At 30.4% G+C, this 18,975-nt stretch overlaps 1 protein-coding gene across 1 annotated transcript; it reads right to left on the bottom strand.

The window, feature by feature from the left end:
* Positions 1 to 303: 303 nt before the first annotated feature.
* On the bottom strand, positions 304 to 18,375 carry LOC130802758 (aminotransferase ALD1, chloroplastic-like). The gene is made up of 9 exons (XM_057666815.1): positions 18,338 to 18,375; positions 18,104 to 18,180; positions 12,530 to 12,646; positions 6,062 to 6,124; positions 5,831 to 5,935; positions 5,663 to 5,713; positions 4,343 to 4,666; positions 1,444 to 1,650; positions 304 to 734 (listed from the first exon to the last, which is right to left on the bottom strand). Exons 1-9 carry the CDS (start codon positions 18,360 to 18,362, stop codon positions 414 to 416), a joined length of 1,290 nt encoding a protein of 429 aa, XP_057522798.1. The 5' UTR covers positions 18,363 to 18,375; the 3' UTR covers positions 304 to 413.
* Between the last annotated feature and the right edge of the window lie 600 nt (positions 18,376 to 18,975).

Here is an 18,975-nt window from a genome sequence, read left to right as displayed (position 1 = left end):
TCTTTGATTTCTTGCATATTTTTGTATAATCTTTGTGATTATGTAGAATATTAGGAAATATTTAGTTTCCTAAAGTATAGTAACAATCTTGTATATATTGACATTAATATTAATGAGAAAGGCAACCGAGTTATTCTTACAGTCCCAAATCTTATATCTTTATTAACACAAATAATGTAATAAAAGAGTACACATCATAGTTTAATTTGAAATAAACATTTTGAATTTTAAGTAATTTTCAAAAGCAATGTCCTAGAAACTAATTAAAATTCAAAGTATGTATATATATTGAATTAATGACACAATTATAGTACATTAGCCATCTGTTATGGTTTGTCCCATTTGAAAATAATATGAAATTGTTTATTTATTAGAAGGGACAAATAACAAGGAATAAAAGAGTAGTATATAACTCAATAGAGGACATATGGATGACGACGGTGAGAAAAGTGTGTTTTCAAGCGCATTGATGCTTCAAATATGACTTCCGTTGGAGCAAAGGCGCTAATCCTTAAGAATTCTTCACCTTTGTAACCAAATCCTCTGCCTGGAACTGTTAATATATGGGTTTTCACTAGAATCTCATTAAATATATCCCATGATTTTTCACCGGGGAAATGAACCCATAAATATGGTGCATTTCTACCCCCATATACTTTCATATTCAATTCTGTAAATGTATCTACCAACATTTTTGCATTATTCATGTAATAACTGATGCTCGACCGTAATGCCTGCAATTAATTGAAATTAACTTAAGACCAACTTTTTTTTTTTTTTTTTTTTTTTTTTTTTTTTTTTTGTACATAACATTTTGTAGTCTATAAATGAATATAACTTGAACAATAAAATAGTTCAATGTAATTATTTTGAAAATAGTACTCCTATGTTTTTCTAATTGTTACTTCTCGTAGCAAATTCAATTAATTTAAATTTTCAAATCTTTAATAAGATGATTTTTAACAAAAGAATATTTGAACAGTTTTGTAACTTCTTTTGATAAACCTTTCTGGTAAAAGACGTCTAGTTCGCCATGACAATCAACAAATGTTATACTTAAGTCTGATTTTAATAGTTGTAACATTTCTATTTTTTATGCTATTTAATGTATAATTTTGGTTTTTAATATCTTTATTTTCTTATGATAAAATTTCTAAAAATTTCATATTATAAAAATAACATTTTACTTAGTTTGATTATTTTTTACATTATAAATAAAGAAAAATATGTCAAAAAAGATCGGTTGATCAACACTAATTGCTAGTGTAACAAAGGAAAAATTTCAAATAGGCTTATATTCTAAATCATAGGAGTATTTTGCAGCTTTGTAAGTTTGTAAACGTAATTTATGATTATAAGAAAAACAATTGTAATTGGTAGGCCAGTGAAAAAGAATGATTTAATTAATGAAAATTTGAGTGAATTTGAGAATGGAAAAGAAACCTTATAGCCAAGGGGTGAAAGGCAAGCTAGTCCACCGGCTTGAGCAATGTTGGAGGCACCATTAAAACAAGTGCATACAATTCGATTATAGTCCTTTATTACTGGAAATCCGTTGGAGTAACGTAACTGTTTCGGAACGACTGTCCACCCCAATCGTACTCCTGTAAATCCTGCCAGCTTTGAGAATGAAGATACTTCTATTGCAACCTGCACGTACTCTTTTTAATTTTTTTATATATACAATCAAGTCGGTAAAAGATTTTGTTAAAAAACAAGTCATGGAACAGCACCGTCTTGAAAAATTAAGGGATCTTGTGCAAAATTTTTATTTTGTGTCTTATTTATAGTAAATTATTTATTTTATTAATAAACTTAAGATATTTCTTTTTTTAATTAATTTTTTCATCTACGAAAAAAAGATGAGGCTCTATGCGATCGATCACCTCGCACACCCTCATAGACTCCTCTATCAAGAAATCTGGTGGAGAAGGATTCATAAAAAGGTACTTCAAAAAGTCAAAAAAGTGTCTTATATTTCACCCATTTCTACTTGATGTATTTCTCATAAATTACTAGAACTTGAATCTTTTAGATGGTAAATATATGTATATTATTGAATAATAAAATTATTTTAAAATAAATACAGAGTAAAAACATTAAAATAATGTAAAAAATTAAAATAAAATTATTGCAAAATACCACAAACAAAAGATAAACCTATCTAAAATGAAAAATCAAACACCAAAGAGGAACAAAATATGTATGTGATTAATGCACTCACCAATAAATTATAAATGAGATAGCATGAGTAAATAAGGAGTCTTATTATTTATGTTCAACCTTAGTTCTTTTTATTGAGATAATGTTTGAAGACTGAACTCTTTTAAGTGATGATAATTCAAAACACATTTTGATTAAACAAATAAATTAAGTAATTACATTTAGTTGTTTAAGTTAGTCCAAAATCATATTGAATGTAAACTGAGTATTTGATATATATGTTTAAGTTCGAAGATAATGGAATATGCTTAAAGAACTTAAGTTTATCTTATAAGTCTTGAAATATGTTTCAAAGTTTTGAAGATAATTACGTTTATAATCAGGTTAATTTCGTAATTATATTTGAAATATTTTAATAGGTCAAGGTTCATTAAAATTAACTTTGATATTATTTGAAATTAAGTTTGAGTATTTTATTACACGTTTTATCTTAAACGTTCAAATGTTTTATATTTAAACTTGAATTTAAATATGTGCTTAAATTAATTTGTTGATTAAATATAGTACAAGGTACACATGTTTTGTTAATTATAGTACATGGCTATATTTGATGTTAAATTAGTTGTTATACAAATTATAGAGTTTTCTATTAATAAGATGATATTTGAATTAACACTAAAAATAGAAAATGACTATTTGAATTAATTTGAATGATCAATTAAACGTTGATAAATCTGGTTTGTGTTTAGTTTTCAATATCTTGTATAAGTACTAACGTGGCAGCATAGCATTGGATATTACAGACAAATTACAGCACACAATGACGAAATTATGTTAGCTGTCAATACACGTCAGTTTGAAGTTAAGTTCAAGATCTTGAAGACAGGCGCAGAATGACCAGGTCAACAGAAAATTACGGAAAGAGGCCTTCTGGTTTTTCAAAATGTGTTGAGGCGTAACACTATATATATGAGGCTTCATTTCAGAATTAAGGATACTTCTCCATGCACCTTTTTCTTATAACTTTCTCTCTTTAGAAATTCTCTAAGTGTTTTAAGAGTTGTAATTCTTAATTCATCTAACTCTTACATTTGTAATAGGCTTAATAGTTTTAAAAAGAGTTAGATTAAGTTTATTACGCCTAACCAAGAATACTTTTCAAAGTGTTCAATTTGTGAATCTCTATTGTGAGATTTGGGATTTGCTTTTATTAAAGGGAATTGTAATACTAATTAATATTCAATGTGTTTAACTTGTGAATCTCTATTGTGAGATTTGCTTTTATTAAAGGGACTTGTAATACGGTTGTTCAAGGGGAAGAACGTGGTGTGAGAAGATAGTGAGATCTTCTTATTTGTATTAAAGTCAGATTAATAAAAGGCGTTGAAATCCTACGGGTTGAAAGAGAACCCATAGGCGGGGAGTAGGTTGGTTAGAACCGAACCTCGTTAACATATAGTGTGTTATACTTTAAAGTTTATTTTCCGCACATACGTTATTGTTTACGAATTGACTCAAAACTGTTCCAGAAAACATTTTTGACAGACTCCTCAAACTCTTGAGACAAGTTTGCAGACAAAATTTTAAATAGCCCAAACTCTTTATTCACCCCCTCCCCTCTAGAGAGTATTCAACCTCCTATTAACTTTCAATGTTCAACCTTAGTTTTATAAAAGATGAAAAACAAAATATGATTAAAATTTTGTTATTCCAACTCTTGACTTAGACAATTCAATTTTAGTTTATCTCATATTCCTTTTTGGATATATAATTGTGTTGTTAATCTTGCGATATTCTAATTAATTCACGAATAAGATCTAATTTTCATCATCATCGTACACAATGTCCCGCTTGAAAACAAGGTCTAAATAAGAGAAGGTAACGGATAATCCATACCCATACTCTCTTCACAGAAATGACTAAATGAAATCGGTCAGATAACATCTAACTTGAAAATAACTACGGTCTACAAACTATTGAAACTATAAAAGCATAATCCCATTATTTTTATCTACTGTGGTTTCACTAAGAAGAGCACTTATTTTAATTTATTAGTAATCACAAAAATATAATAACTTAATTATCAACATTGAAATACTATGTTTCAAACAAATTAAAGGTTTTAAAATAAAAAAGAGAATTATATGTCATAAGTAAGAAAAAGGAAGAGAAAGCTTGCCTGGTTGGCCCCAGGAATTTCAAAAATAGATCGAGGAGTGTGATGATCAGAGATATAAGAAGCATAGGCAGAATCATAGATGATGATAGAACCGTTATTCTTTGCAAAATCCACTAGTTGTTGTAATTCTTGTCGAGATGCAGCAAATCCAGTCGGATTATTCGGAGAGCAAAAGAAAATGACATCGGTTCGAGGAGTGTTCCTCAAATCTGGAAAGAAATTGTTTTCAGGCCCACAACTCATGTACTCTATCTTATTGTACTTTCCTTTTCCTTCTTCAAATTTTCCAGCTTGCCCTATTATAACACTTGAATCCACATATGCCTGCCAACAAAGCCTTAGCATCTTCTTTTTTTTCTCCAATTCTAAATGCTTTAAACTATTTGATTTTATTTCATTTAGTCAATATCAACATATAATCGAGAAACTCAAGATGTACAAACTTTATTGTAAATACTATCACAAAATCATATGACAATGAGAGCAAAGACTCTAATGACTCATAAAATGTTACAATTGCCTATATACCATTTTTAATTAGTCGATGTGAAATAAATCATTCCAATACTAGTCTTATGAGAGAACTCTTAGGTAGATGACCTTAAACTAAAAAGCCTATATTTTCATAATATGTATTATAAGATAAGGTATTTTGATTTTTCACTCATGAAAATATACAAAGCGCGTCTCTCAATTAAATCGATCCTCTCTTACAACAATTTATGTTTTTAATTTAATGAAGATACTCCTTTAATTTGGGAGCTCCAAATGAATCGAAGATGTTTGAAATACAAATTTAATTAATCCTAAAATTTTAGCGAAAAATGTAAACCAAAGTATTGAAAACAATTTTGTCTACGCCCGAATTTTTTGTTCTTAAAACTGACGTTTTAAAGGAAGTGAAAATCACATTTTACTTTATATATATATATATATATATATATATATATATATATATATATATATATATTTATATATATATTTATATATATATATATATATATATATATATATACATATATATATATATATATATATATATATATATATATATATACATATATATATATATATATATATATATATATATATATATATATATATATATATATATATATATATATATATATATATATATATATACTTTTGGGCTTTTTTAACTTTTAATTCTGGTTTTGAAATTAAGTGGAAAATATATAAGATGCAAAAAAAATCTTTATTTAATTTGCTTATTAAGTCTAATATATAATTCAAAAAAGTTAACACATAAAAAAGGATTGCAAAATTAAAAAATGCTCTAAATAGAGTTAGTATTGTTACCGGAAATGTAGGATCTTGTACAGCTATACTTATATTAGATCCCAGTAGCATCTATGTCAAATAAACAAAAAAAAAAAAAAAAAAAAAAAGATTTAATTAAGATGGCAGGCTGAGTTCATATTAAATTTTGTAAGAGCATAAGATTACGTTAAAAATTTTCAAGTAAACCTGTAGCCGAGAAATATCGCATTGTGCACCGTCTGATACGAAAACTTCATCTTCACTAATGCTCGTATTTCTGTAAAATTTTTCAGCAATTGCCTTCCTCAACTTCTGCAATCACCAATTAAATTATATTTATATAACTAAAGCTATGAATGTGAATATCAGATTTTCTCAACTAAGCTTGCTCTGTTCCTATTTATTTAATGAGTTAGAAAAAAGGACAAAGAAATATACCAAATGCCCTTGTTCTGCTCCGTAGCCTTCATAACCTTCAATTGTAGATAAAGCTTGGGCATACTGAGTGAAACGAAACAATCACATAATCAAATATTGGTCCGAAAAATATCCATTCATACATCACGAGAAAGAATTTGGGCAGCCTAATTAATTAAATATTTATTATGTTTCATAATACTTACTACATATTATATTTTATGCAATTTCATGTGTAATTTTGTTGGGATTATTATTGTAAATAGTTTTAGTTATTGGGCGATCTTATGTAATATGTTTAGGTTAGCCCACTAAAAACCTATGTATATATATCTTTTAATTATTCATATGAATTGGATAAGACATAGCCGCATAACAAGAGAAAAGCTTCTCTTCTTCCTCTTCCATGAACATAGCTTTTGTACTAATAAAAGCCTAACATGGTATCAGGCTTCTACGGGTAAAGATACGACTGCTTTATTTCTTCCATCATTTTACTGTAATTTTAAAGTGTTGGTCGGTGATGAGGATTCATCTAATTCTCTTAATACAGGAGAAATCAAAGTTGACCCCTCCAACCTTTATTATATCAATACACATCATAACTATGAAGAATGGACCCATTCGATTCGTCTCTCTCATGGCAAGGCGAAAGTTTGAGTTTGTCGAAGGGACCATCAAGAAACTCATTGATGAAAAGGGTATGCGTGATTGGCGCTGTTTGCAGGCTATGCTAGTTCAATGGATACTTAACACCGTACCATTGATGTCTCTATTAAAAAGACATTGCCTTATTTTGAAGAGGGGAAGCCATTATGGGATGTTTTGAAGCAAAGGTTCAACGTGGGTAACGGACCACGGAAACAACAAATGAAGAAGGCATTGGCCGAATGTATATAGACCAAAAACATAAGTATAGCCGAGTATTTTAGGCAACTACAACCATTGTGGGATGAATCAACTACGTACAATCCATTGCCAAGTTGCATATGTGGGCAGTGTACTGGTAAAATCAGTGAACAACTTCAAGCAAGGCTTGACGAGGACCGTCTTCAAGACTTTCTTTTTGGTGTTAATGTAGACTTATATTGGAATATGCGGTCGACTATCCTTTCTCATGATTCATTACCATTTCTTGATAGAGTTTATGAAATGTTCCTTCAAGAAGAGCGCTTAAAAATGGCAACTATATCCTATTCCGAGCAAGCCGAAATTAGAGCAATGGCTATAAACTCAAGGGTAGCTTCTTCTTCTAGGATACGTGAACAAGGTGATAAACATGTGTATTTGTCTTTGTCTTGTACTTACTGTCAGCGTAAAGGTCATGATGAATCCAATTGTTAGTCCAAAGATAGATACCCAGAATGGTGGGAACATCGCCCCTCTCGTGGTGGAGGTCGTGGTTTTGAAAGGGGAGGGCGTGGTGCTTCACGTACCCCTCAACAACCATCCGATAAGTGGAGTCGGGATAATAAACAACCTTCTGTGGCTGCTATTTTAAGTGGGGAAGGCAAGACTATTACTTTCACAAATGATAATTCGATTCCTGGCATGACGTGTGCACAATGGAAAAAGCTTCTTGACTTGTTCGGTAACTCTTCCTTTCAAACTAATAATGACCGTTTGAGTGGTAAGTCTCTTAAAACCTCATGGCTAATTGATTCCGGTGCTTCAAACTATGTAACTGGAAACTTAGACATGCAACGTAATGTGATTGTTGTTCCTGCATGCGTGCCCTGTTGGACTCCTGGATGGTACACGAGTTGTTTCTACCATGCAGGGTGAAGTGTCTTTGACGTTAGACCTTGTTCTTAAAGACGTGTTATATGTTCCACAATTAAATTGCAAAATAATTTTCGACCCATCTTACTTATACAATAAATTGTGTTGTTCATTTCATTAAGACATTCTATGCTATACAGGACCAACACTTGAGGACTTTGATTGAAGTAGGTTAATGGAGAGATGGACTTTATTATTTTCGAGATATGTCAAGGATTCATGCTTTGATTGATGGTGGAGTTTCTACTACGGAGTTATGGCATCGACGACTTGGTCATCCTTCAAATAAAGTAGTGCAGTCTCTTCCTTTTATTGATAAGACTGGTATTGTATTAGATAAAGCTTGTGACGTGTGCCATCAAGCTAAACAGTCTAGAAATAAATTTCCCATTAGTGATACTCGAGCAACTAGCAGGTTTGAAATAATATATTGTGACCTTTGGGGAAAGTATCACACTCCCTCCTCTTGTGGTGCAACTTATCTTCTTACTGTGGTTGATGATTATTCTAGAGCTGTGTGGGTGTATCTTTTGTTTGATAAAATAGAGGTTTATCGAATGTTCAATTCTTTCTTTGCTATGATTGACAGACAATTTGGTGCTAAATTTAAAATTGTTCTTAGTGATAATGGTACTGAATTTAATAGCATGAAAGAATAATTTAATAAAAGTGGAATTTTATTTCAAACCTTCTGTATTGATACCCCCAAAAAAATGGGCGCGTTGAGAGAAAACATCGTCATATTTTGAATGTTGCTCCAGCATTACGTTTTCAAGCTAATTTACCTTTGAAATTTGGGGAGATTGTGCTTTAGTTGCGCGCTACGTTATTAGTCGAACCACCTCTTCTTTTCTCAACAACAAAACCCTTATGGATTGTTGTTTGAGTCACCTTCTTCTTTTTTCTGAATTTCGTGTATTTGGTTGTTTGTGTTATGCTCATATTTACAAGTTGAAAAGTATAAGTTTTCAAGTTGTAGCCGTAAATGTATTTTTGTTGGTTACCTTCAAGGAAAAAAAAGGGTGGAAACTTTATGATTTAGAGAACATATATTACTTTGTCTCTAGAGATATGAAATTTTATGAACATGAATTTCCTTTTGCTCAAACCATTGTTTCAACAACCCCTCTTTCGCGTTCTGTTGGTCCTAATTTTGACCATTTTGATTTTGATAATGAACTTGAACATGTGGGAGCTAGTGTTAGTTCTCATGGTGATGTGTTGTCTGGTCCTAATGTTGGGACAAATTGTGAGATGGATGATATGAGTTTGGTGTGTGACGGAACAACTATGATAGAAAATGTTGATGAGAGTAATAGGGTGCATCATGGGTTTGAAGTGACTAGAGCTTTAGATGGTGGTGTAATTGAAAGTAGCACGACTGCTACATCAGTAGAAAATGAAAATAATGGGTGTGCTTTGAGGGAGGAGGCTGTTGCCACTCCTACTATTCAAGTAGAGGATGAAAAAGGAAAAGGGAAGCGTCAAAAGATTTCCTTCAACAAAATTGTATGGATATGTCACTAACACCATCCAGATAGTTAGTCCGTCTTCTTCGCGATCCTCATGTACTCTAATACGGTCCAAAGGTATGTCTTATCCTATAACTCATTTTGTTAACTGTGATTGATTTTTTGTGGGCCATAGAAATTTCCTTGCAGCTGTCTTCATAGGGGTGGAACCACGTTCTTTTAAAGAAGCAATGCAGGACCCAGGCTGGAGAGAGACAATGCAAAAAGAAATAAAAACTTTGGAAGAAAATAACACTTAGAGTATGGAAACTTTACCATGAGGAAAGAAAGCTCATTGCAGTCGTTGGGCGTACAAAATCAAATACAACTCTGATGAAAGTATTGAACGGCTTAAAGCTCGATTGGTCGTGTTTGGAAATCATCAAGTGGACGGAATTAACTACTTTGAGACTTTTGCTCTCGTTGCTAAAATGACTACAATGCGTGTCCTTCTAGCTATTGCAGCTGTAAGAATTGGGAGTTGCATCAAATGGACGTGCATAATGCCTTTTTGCATGGGGACTTGTCTGAAGAGGTGTACATGAAAATTCCTCCAGGCTTTCAAGGTGCACAATCTGGGAAGGTATGTAGATTACGTAAGTCTCTTTATGGTTTAAAGCAAGCTCCAAGATGTTAGTTTGCAAAGTTGGCTCGCCCTCTTCGAGAATATGGCTTTAAGCAGTCACACTCAGATTATTCTTTATTTACTTATTGAAGAGGTGCAATTCAAACTAAACATTCTTGTTTATGTAGATAATTTGATTATATTTGGGAATGATTCCATCTGGGAGACTGTACCAAAGTACTTTCATTTTAAGGTCATTATGGAAGAAATCTCTTATTCCATCTGGGAGACCACACCATGGTGGATGCCTTTCGACGATGATATAGTTTTGGTCGCATAAACCAAGGAGGAGGCTAATAGTAAATTAGAAGACCAGTGGAGGGAAGCCTTGGAGGGTAAGGGGTTGCGCATAAACGGTACGAAGACAGAATACTTGTGATGCAATTTCAGTGGGACAGAATCGATAAGGGAGCTAGATGTGACCGTAGGGGGATAAGTTGTTGCATGTACGTCCAAGTTCAAATATCTAGGATCGGTGATTCAGAGCAATGGGGAGATTGATGGAGATGTTACTAATCATATACAAGCGGGTTGACTTAAGTGTCTAGCAGCAACTAGGGTGCTTTATAATAAAACGTTCCCTAGGAGATAAAAAGGTAAATTTTACTGCATTGTAATTAGATCAACGTTGTTATATGAGACAGAGTGTTGGCCCGTCAAGAAAGTTTTTGAATAAAGGATGAAAGTAACAGAAATGCGTATGCTGAGGTTGATGTGTGGTAATGCTATGATGGATTGGATAAGAAACCAGAAGTTCAGGGAGAAGTTAGGGGTTGCACCTCTCTTCGCAAAGATGCGGGAGAACAAGTTGAGATGGCTTGGCCATGTGTAGAGAAAGACACATGACGCCCCAGTAAGAAGGATCAAATGCATCATAGTGGAGGGGAAGAGAAGACGAGGAAGACCTAGGAAAACTTGGGATCAACATATTAAAAGTGACATGCATTAGTTTCACCTCTCCAAGGACCTGACCAGGGATAGGGGTAGTTGGCGGTGCCTTATTCACGTTTTAGATTACTAAACCCGTACCTTTTACCCATTTCTTTTTATTGTTCATTGCCTTTGATTATCGCTCTTTACCTCCTTCATTACTTTTATCTTTATTTTTAGTTATTTGTATGTATTCTATTTGTAAGTTTCACATTTTTCTCCTTTTGAAAACCTTTCTCAAGCAGAAGGACTCTTTGACCGCACTCTTCTCTATGGGTATGAGCTGTCGTCGTACTTCCCTCCCCAGACCCTGATCATAGTTCTCTATGAGCGGGATACACTGAGTATGATGATGATGATGATAATGATGATTTCGCTGCTTTGATTGCCTTTAAGAAGCACTTGTGCTCTTGCTTTCACATGAAAGATCTAGGCGTGCTTAAGTATTTCCTTGGTATAAAGGTTGCATGGAATCCCGATGGGATATATTTATGTCAACTTAAGTACATTCTTGACATTGTTGCTGAATCCGGTAATCTAGTTTCCGAGCATGTCTCTTTTCCTATGGAGCAAAATCATCAGGTTGCTCATACTACTAGTCCTCCTCTTGAGATGTAGAGCAATATTGGAGATTAGTTGGTCGTCTTATTTATTTCTCATTTACTAGACCTGATTTGGGATTATTTTTGTAAATAGCTTAGTTGTTGGGCTGTTATATAATAGGTTTAGGTTAGCCCACTAAAAACCTATGTATATATATCTTTTAATTATTCTTATGAATTGAATAAGACACAGCTGCATAACAAGAGAAAAGCTTCTCTTCCTCCTCCATGAACATAGCTTCTGTACTACTAAAAACCTAACAGATTTTGATCACGTATAACTCAAACCATTATTGACTACAAATTACAAAAATTTGTGAAAGTATGTGATTAGATAATTCAAAAAAGATTTCACTTGACTATATTTGAGTCAGGCCCAAAACATTCTAAACTGATTAATAGCGTGTGTTATGCATAATATGTGGCAAAATTCTTTTCAAGCTCCATTTCAATTATCAAATTATAAATGAACAATTTGAAAATGACAAGATTTTATGTAGTCATTTTTAAATTTTTAACTTTAACTAATCTTTTTATAAGGGTGAAATTGACTCAAATCCTAATTAATTTAAAACACTAAATTTGAGCAAATTTTAAATTCTCAAATGAATTATGGTTCCTAAACACAACATAACATTAAACTACCTAAAAATGTTCTGAGATTCCTTACAAATTTACTACGTCCTCACGACATTAACTATTTGAAAATTGCATTTTATTTATAATATGAAATTCTTTAAAAGATACATGACACTAACAAAAAATTATATGACATATTATCTCTAAATAATTTGAAGATAATATCATATATCAATAAAATATTTTAATGCGAAACATAATTGTTGGCAATATAGCTAATAGTTATTTAATGTTTAAAAGTCAACATTTCTATTAACTCGACATTATTTATGAAACAAAATTAAAACTATTTGGCTAGCAAACAAGACAAACTTAAAAAATTAAAAAAAAATAAATCCCCAACAACCCTAAAAAAAACAAAATCATACTTCATGTTATGATGTGATTAAATAAAGCTGACCTCAGACATAACAGAAGAAATGGCCGTCGGAATTGGTTGGGTTGTATCGCCCACTCCAAGCTTGATTAATTTTGCATGTGGAAATTTCTTTATATGCCCCATCTCCCGCATGCATATCTGGATTTCAAAATTACATTTTCATCAAGCCATCAAATTCCATTTAATTTAATTTTTACTTTCTTTATTTTATTATAATTGTTTCATTACACTTTTTATGTAATCCAATTTAATATTTTCATCATTTATATATTGAATTGTACATGACTAAAAGTTATAAAAAATTAATAATATGAAAATATATATGCAGTTAGACAATTGAAATAATATATTACTTGACTGTATTTTTCTCTTACATATTAATCACAATATATAAAATAAGCTTGTAATAATCATAATGCAACAAGTATTTAATAACGTAAAAAGTATGAACTTTATCACATGCAAAAAAAGGTATCCATCAAAAGTGAATTATTTAGGGAGAATGGGTTATACTGTGTTTTGTTTATTTTTCTTATTTACTTTTTGCTTAGTTTTCAATGTAAATTTTAAACCTTAATTTTTCTAAATACACATAATAAAAAATTATAAAAAATACATAATAAAAAGTATACATTTAGACAAATCTAATGAGATCTCACATGATATATTTTATTTTCTAAATATGTGTTAAAAACATAAATTAAATTTCTATTGCTTTAAGGTGGAATATTTTAAATGGGAAGAATATAAATGAACAGATGGAGTAATGTATGAAGTAGTGGTGTAGAGTTTAAAGAGTATAGTTTACTTGAGGCGACTTGAGAGATTGTGCACAACAATAATATTGTATCATCTTTAATTGTAAATAAAAAAAATATATAAAAGATATAATATGATAAAAATATACATTTAGAGAAATTAAATATAATTTTGATTTTGACTATGTTTTCCTATACATAGAAATATATAAATAATATTGATTGATAAATAAATACTGACTTCTTAAAATATATAGACACTATCAGAACTAATAATTTAATGAGTGGATTAATTTACGGGGGTGGGTCGACGCAACAGGTCAAGGGTCGAGTCACATTTAGACGAATTATTAACAAGTTGAATCATTAACTGGCTTTGATGTGAAGGGTGAGGTCGAGTCAGATCTGGTCATTCTTGAGCTTAATTTTTATAAATATTTTTTCCATGCTTTTTTATATAACATTATTATATATATATATATATATATATATATATATATATATATATATATATATATATATATATATATATATATATATATATATATATATATATATATATATATATATATATATATATATATATATATATATATATATATATATATATATATACACGCGGATTGCTGCAATAAAATACAAAATCAGACTAAAATTATCATTGCATAAACTTTTTTAAAGTTGTTCTCGTAAATCTAAATAAGTTTTAATCTGCCTAAACTCATTTAAAATCTTATCTCAATTGGAATGGACCCTATTTAACAGCTCTATTACTATGGAATACCGAATACTTATTTCACTTTTGGAATAATGTATCAAAGTCATATTTTTTAAAGAGGGCCAATAAGCGATTCTCTCATAAAATACTTATATTCAAATATTTCAGTCAAAAGTTGTCCCATTATAACAAATTAATTTGATTTTGACCAAACTTCAATTCCAAACCATAAAATTTGATTTTGTGATAAGTTTAAATATGTTGTAAAAAATATAGTTTCTGTCATAAAAGTTCAAACCAAAAATCTTAATTTTTTATCCAATATATTGACCATTAAAATTAATATAGTGATATTTATTGACCATTAAAATTAATATAGTGATATTTAATTCAAGCAGCTCTTATATCATATTATATATTATATAATATAATAAAAAAATTAGTAAAAGTGCATTTGTAAGGGAATCCAGCCTCCAAAGCTTCAGTGTCGATTCGCCGACGCTTCATTCTTGTCCTCTTTCATTGTTTGTCCAAAACCACAGTAAATGTCAATAACATTTTGCAATGATAAAGCGATTTAATTGAAAAATACACAAACCTTCGGTAATTCTCAGTAATATAATTTATTGTCGAAAATTTGGAAACTAAATTTTACGAATTAATTAAGATTAATATTTTATTACATATTCGATTTCGACGCAAGAACGATCACGTAAATGCAATCATAGGGATTACGCCTTCTTTATTGGTAAGAAAAAGTGCATTTCAAATTAGAACTTGCTATATATCTATCCAAATATCTATTCAACATGCTTAGTTGTTACTGGTCCAAATTTTTTTTATCCTTTTTCCGTCTCTTTTGTTTGTCCATTAAAGTATTTTTACCTTAAAAAAGAGAAATTGAAATTTGATTTTTAAAGTATATATTGAAGACAAAATTTATTTAGATGGGATTTTGTTAGATTCATCAAAACAAAATCAATAAAACCAAAGCAATCAAAAAACATCAGATGAAAAACATGATTTTTCCATCGGCAGAGGTGGAGCAGATAATCCTCCTTTTCCAACAAAGAAACCAAAAAATCAATACAAACCCAAAAATCAATAAAAAAAACAAATGTATTCGAAAATTTAAATGGAAAAAGTTACACCATGTGGTGTATAAAGAAATAAAAATTGAACTTGGCGATCGGGGGATGCTCAATTATGTCACCGTCATTCCCCCAACGACCATAACTCAACAATGGAAATAATATGATAGCAGGGATTGTCATGGATTCTCGCATCTATTAACTCCGACATTATCGACCTTGTAAAAGCAAGTGCCAATATTCATAACAATGACATTAACTTTAATCATATTATCGAGCGTGTTTTATCATGTACATTGGAGGAGGATGGTGAAGATGTGTCGAGTTGTGTTGGATTAAGATTTCGAACGATCAATGAAGTGCTTAACATGAAGCATATGAGGCTTAACTAAAGGTGGGAACCATGCCTTAAACGACGCAAGGTATGGTATGAAGGTTGCTCGCTCGAGGCAACACAAAAATTGCAAGCAGAAGGTATTAGAGGGGGGTGCTCGTTTGAGCACATTGTTTAGCAACTTCCACTGGGTTTTGATGAAAATGCTTGTTCGAGAACTTTAGTGCCTTGAATGAGCACTTTGCCTATGATGCTATTTTGAACTATTTAATGCCCGATTTAAGGCATTGAAAGGGTGTATTGTGGGGCAATTAATCTTGGAATAATAGTGGGCATTATTTCTATGATTATTGCTAGGTTTATTGTTGATGTTTAATGCGCATTAAGAAGGTATTTCATTGCTAAGATTAATGTATGTTAATTATAGGGTGTTAATTGTGCTTTATGGTGCATTGAAGTGTGACTCTAAGAAGGATACTCACGTTACTCTATAAAAGGGAGTATCATTCATAGAGCAAAGTGCACCACAAACACACTTTGAGAGAGAGAGAGCTATTACTTTGATTGAAACTTGAGAGTGTTCATTAATGTTTTAGCATTTTGTGATCTTGAGAGAATTGTTCTCAAGATAAGGAGAGGTTTATTATACTTGTAATTATTGAATTCAATATAATAAACTACATTTGAGAGGGAGGTATCCAAGATATCTCATAAACACTTGTGTTCATTTTTGCACTTGATTTTCATTTTGTTTTTCATAGTTAAACCTCTTTGAGGCTTTTATTTCAGACCTTGTTATTTCATTCACTACTACTGTCCATGAGTTATGGACTTGGATTCTTACTCTATACGGGCCAATTTCGCTACCTCCCATGAACCGCACCATCGAGCATGAGGTCACGAGGGGGAGTAATGTAGAAGAAGTGAGTATGCAAGTAAATGGTGAGAGGGAGAGTAAAGAAAAAGACAAAACTCAAATTTAAGAAGGGACAAACGAACTAGAAGCAAAAACATCAAAACCCTAATCCGAAAAACATCTAGAGAAAGGTTCTCCAAAGGAAGAAGTAAGCAATGATAACCAAATCCTGAACCCACAAACTCAGAATCCCAAAAATCAGTAGAGATCATCTAACCTAAAACTACCCATATTGCAAACCCCCAACCCATTAACCCGCGAACTAACCTACAAACTCATATCGTCTACCCATCTACCCTTTAAACAAAATCAACCCAATTTTATCTTTGAATCCCAATTATACCAAAAACCCAAAATCCAAACTGTTGATCAAAAACAAAAAATAAAACAACACAATCTATTTTGTGACCTTTAATCTAAACTCAAAAAATTAAAAGTCAATTATGACAAATTCACCGAATAGATCTTCAAATTGTCCGCAGTGAAATCAAAAGATCAACTAGCAAATTTTCTGCTAAAGTTAATTGGATCAAAAGTATTGAATAATATTGTGCAAGTTGGGTTTCAGTGATCCTGAGACCTAACTTGAGGGGGAGTGTAAGAAAATAGAAAGTAAAATAAAATAAAGATATTATTTCAGAATATTATGTTTTCGGAAGTTAAGATCTTTTTTAGTATTTAGGATATTAAGGTTACTTTGTTTTTTATTACTTAGATTTAAGTTAATATTTTGTTTCCTTATTTTTAGTCTTAATCATGTATAAATAGAGGTGTCGTTCCTCTCATTGATAAAGTAATACAAATCTAGGTTTCACCAAACTAAACCCTAACCAAATTCCGCATTATGATTTTCTACACTTGATGCTAAGAATTTTAATATAATTTTTAAGATTTATTATGTTACATAGTTAAAAATATTAAGATTTAAATTTTGCTTTAAAATGCGTAAGTTAACTCATTTGTTGATAAGTAATTCCATCAACAACAATTGGAGCAAATAGTGAGAAATTAGTAAAAACCACTAAATTGTGTGAATATGATTAAAAGTGTGAGAATATGCATGGATAAAATTGAAAAAATAGTTGGGGTATTATTTAAATTAAAATAAAAATATTACCAAGTTAAATGACAGATTGAAATGAAAAGTGTAACACTTTCTTAGGGACACTTAAAGTAATGAATATTTGATTTTGTTTTAAATAAAGGATTTTATAATAAATTTATTAAAGTTTTAATTTATTACAGATCCGTAGGTTAGAACATGGACTCCAAGAAGATTTAGATGGCCCTAGACTAAGCAGTGATTAGGATAGGGGTGTTTGGAAAATACATGGTAACTGATAGCTAATTATAGTGGTTGATTTGATCAATTGATTTTATTAACGGGTTTGACCAAATGATATTGAATCTTCTACTATGAGCAGATTGTTTAAAAATAGCTTATTCATACCAATAAGCTGTTTTAACTAGCTAGTTTACCAAACATTAGAATTGGCTGATTTAACTATTAAACTCTCTATTTATATCAAAATAAGCTAAAATTGCCAAACAAACCACTTTTCCAAAGACTCCCATAATAATTTTTGAAACAACTTAGTGGTAATTAGTCATAGTAACATATAGAAAATGAAGCAACATGTATTATTAATGGTAAGAAAGTAAAACCCCTAATGATAAGATGATGATCAATCATTGGTACCATCAACCTAAATCAATATATAGAAATTTTACAGGAAGACTAAATAAACCCTAGGAAATAATACAATAAAAATAATCACCTCAGGAAACAAGTAATTGTCTTGTAAATTCTCCATATTGGTATTTCGAGGGACTTTTGTCCACATGTTTGCCATGACTTTTCACAATAAAAATTAAAAACAAAAAGATATTTAAAATATATTAGTACAATCAAGTTGAATATCAATAAATTTATTTGAAATAAAATAATTAAACTCATAAATATTAAATTAAAATTAAACAAATTACACAATGTTATAGAGATAGAAAAGTACCATGACGCCTCACTTTGCCACCCATGGCGTAATTGACATTTTCTTGAGAGAAAAAAAGGCTGCAAAGATTTAAATATATAATAAATCATTAAAGTCTTTAAATAACAATTACCAACAACTAATTTTTTACTAAAACCATTTTTCAATATTATTTTAATTGACAAACATCATTTTGAAAACTATGAACCAACCTGCCTTTAACAAGATACCCAAACCATCAATTATTGCTAACTAAAAATTTCTAATATAGCCTCCAAGACTTTAAACAAATAATACATACAAATAATACATATATACATATATATATATATATATATATATATATATATATATATATATATATATATATATATATATATATATATATATATATATATATATATATATATATATATATATATATATATATATATATATATATATATATATATATTTACTCGTCAATATAATCTCCCTTAAAAACAAGCAATCTAACGGCGTTCTTCATTCTTTCATAATATTATTTTCATGCACTTTTGTTATTAATAAATTTTTTTAACTGTACATCTTTTTATTATAAAATTATGCATTCTTTATACATAATTGAACAAAATAACTTCAATTTATTCGGGAAGCGAAGAAAAAAAATATAACGTGAT

Source organism: Amaranthus tricolor, chromosome 16 (assembly GCF_026212465.1).
Source record: "Amaranthus tricolor cultivar Red isolate AtriRed21 chromosome 16, ASM2621246v1, whole genome shotgun sequence".
In the NCBI taxonomy this organism is placed as follows: Eukaryota; Viridiplantae; Streptophyta; class Magnoliopsida; order Caryophyllales; family Amaranthaceae; genus Amaranthus; species Amaranthus tricolor.
This window is presented reverse-complemented; position numbering and strand designations above follow the sequence as displayed.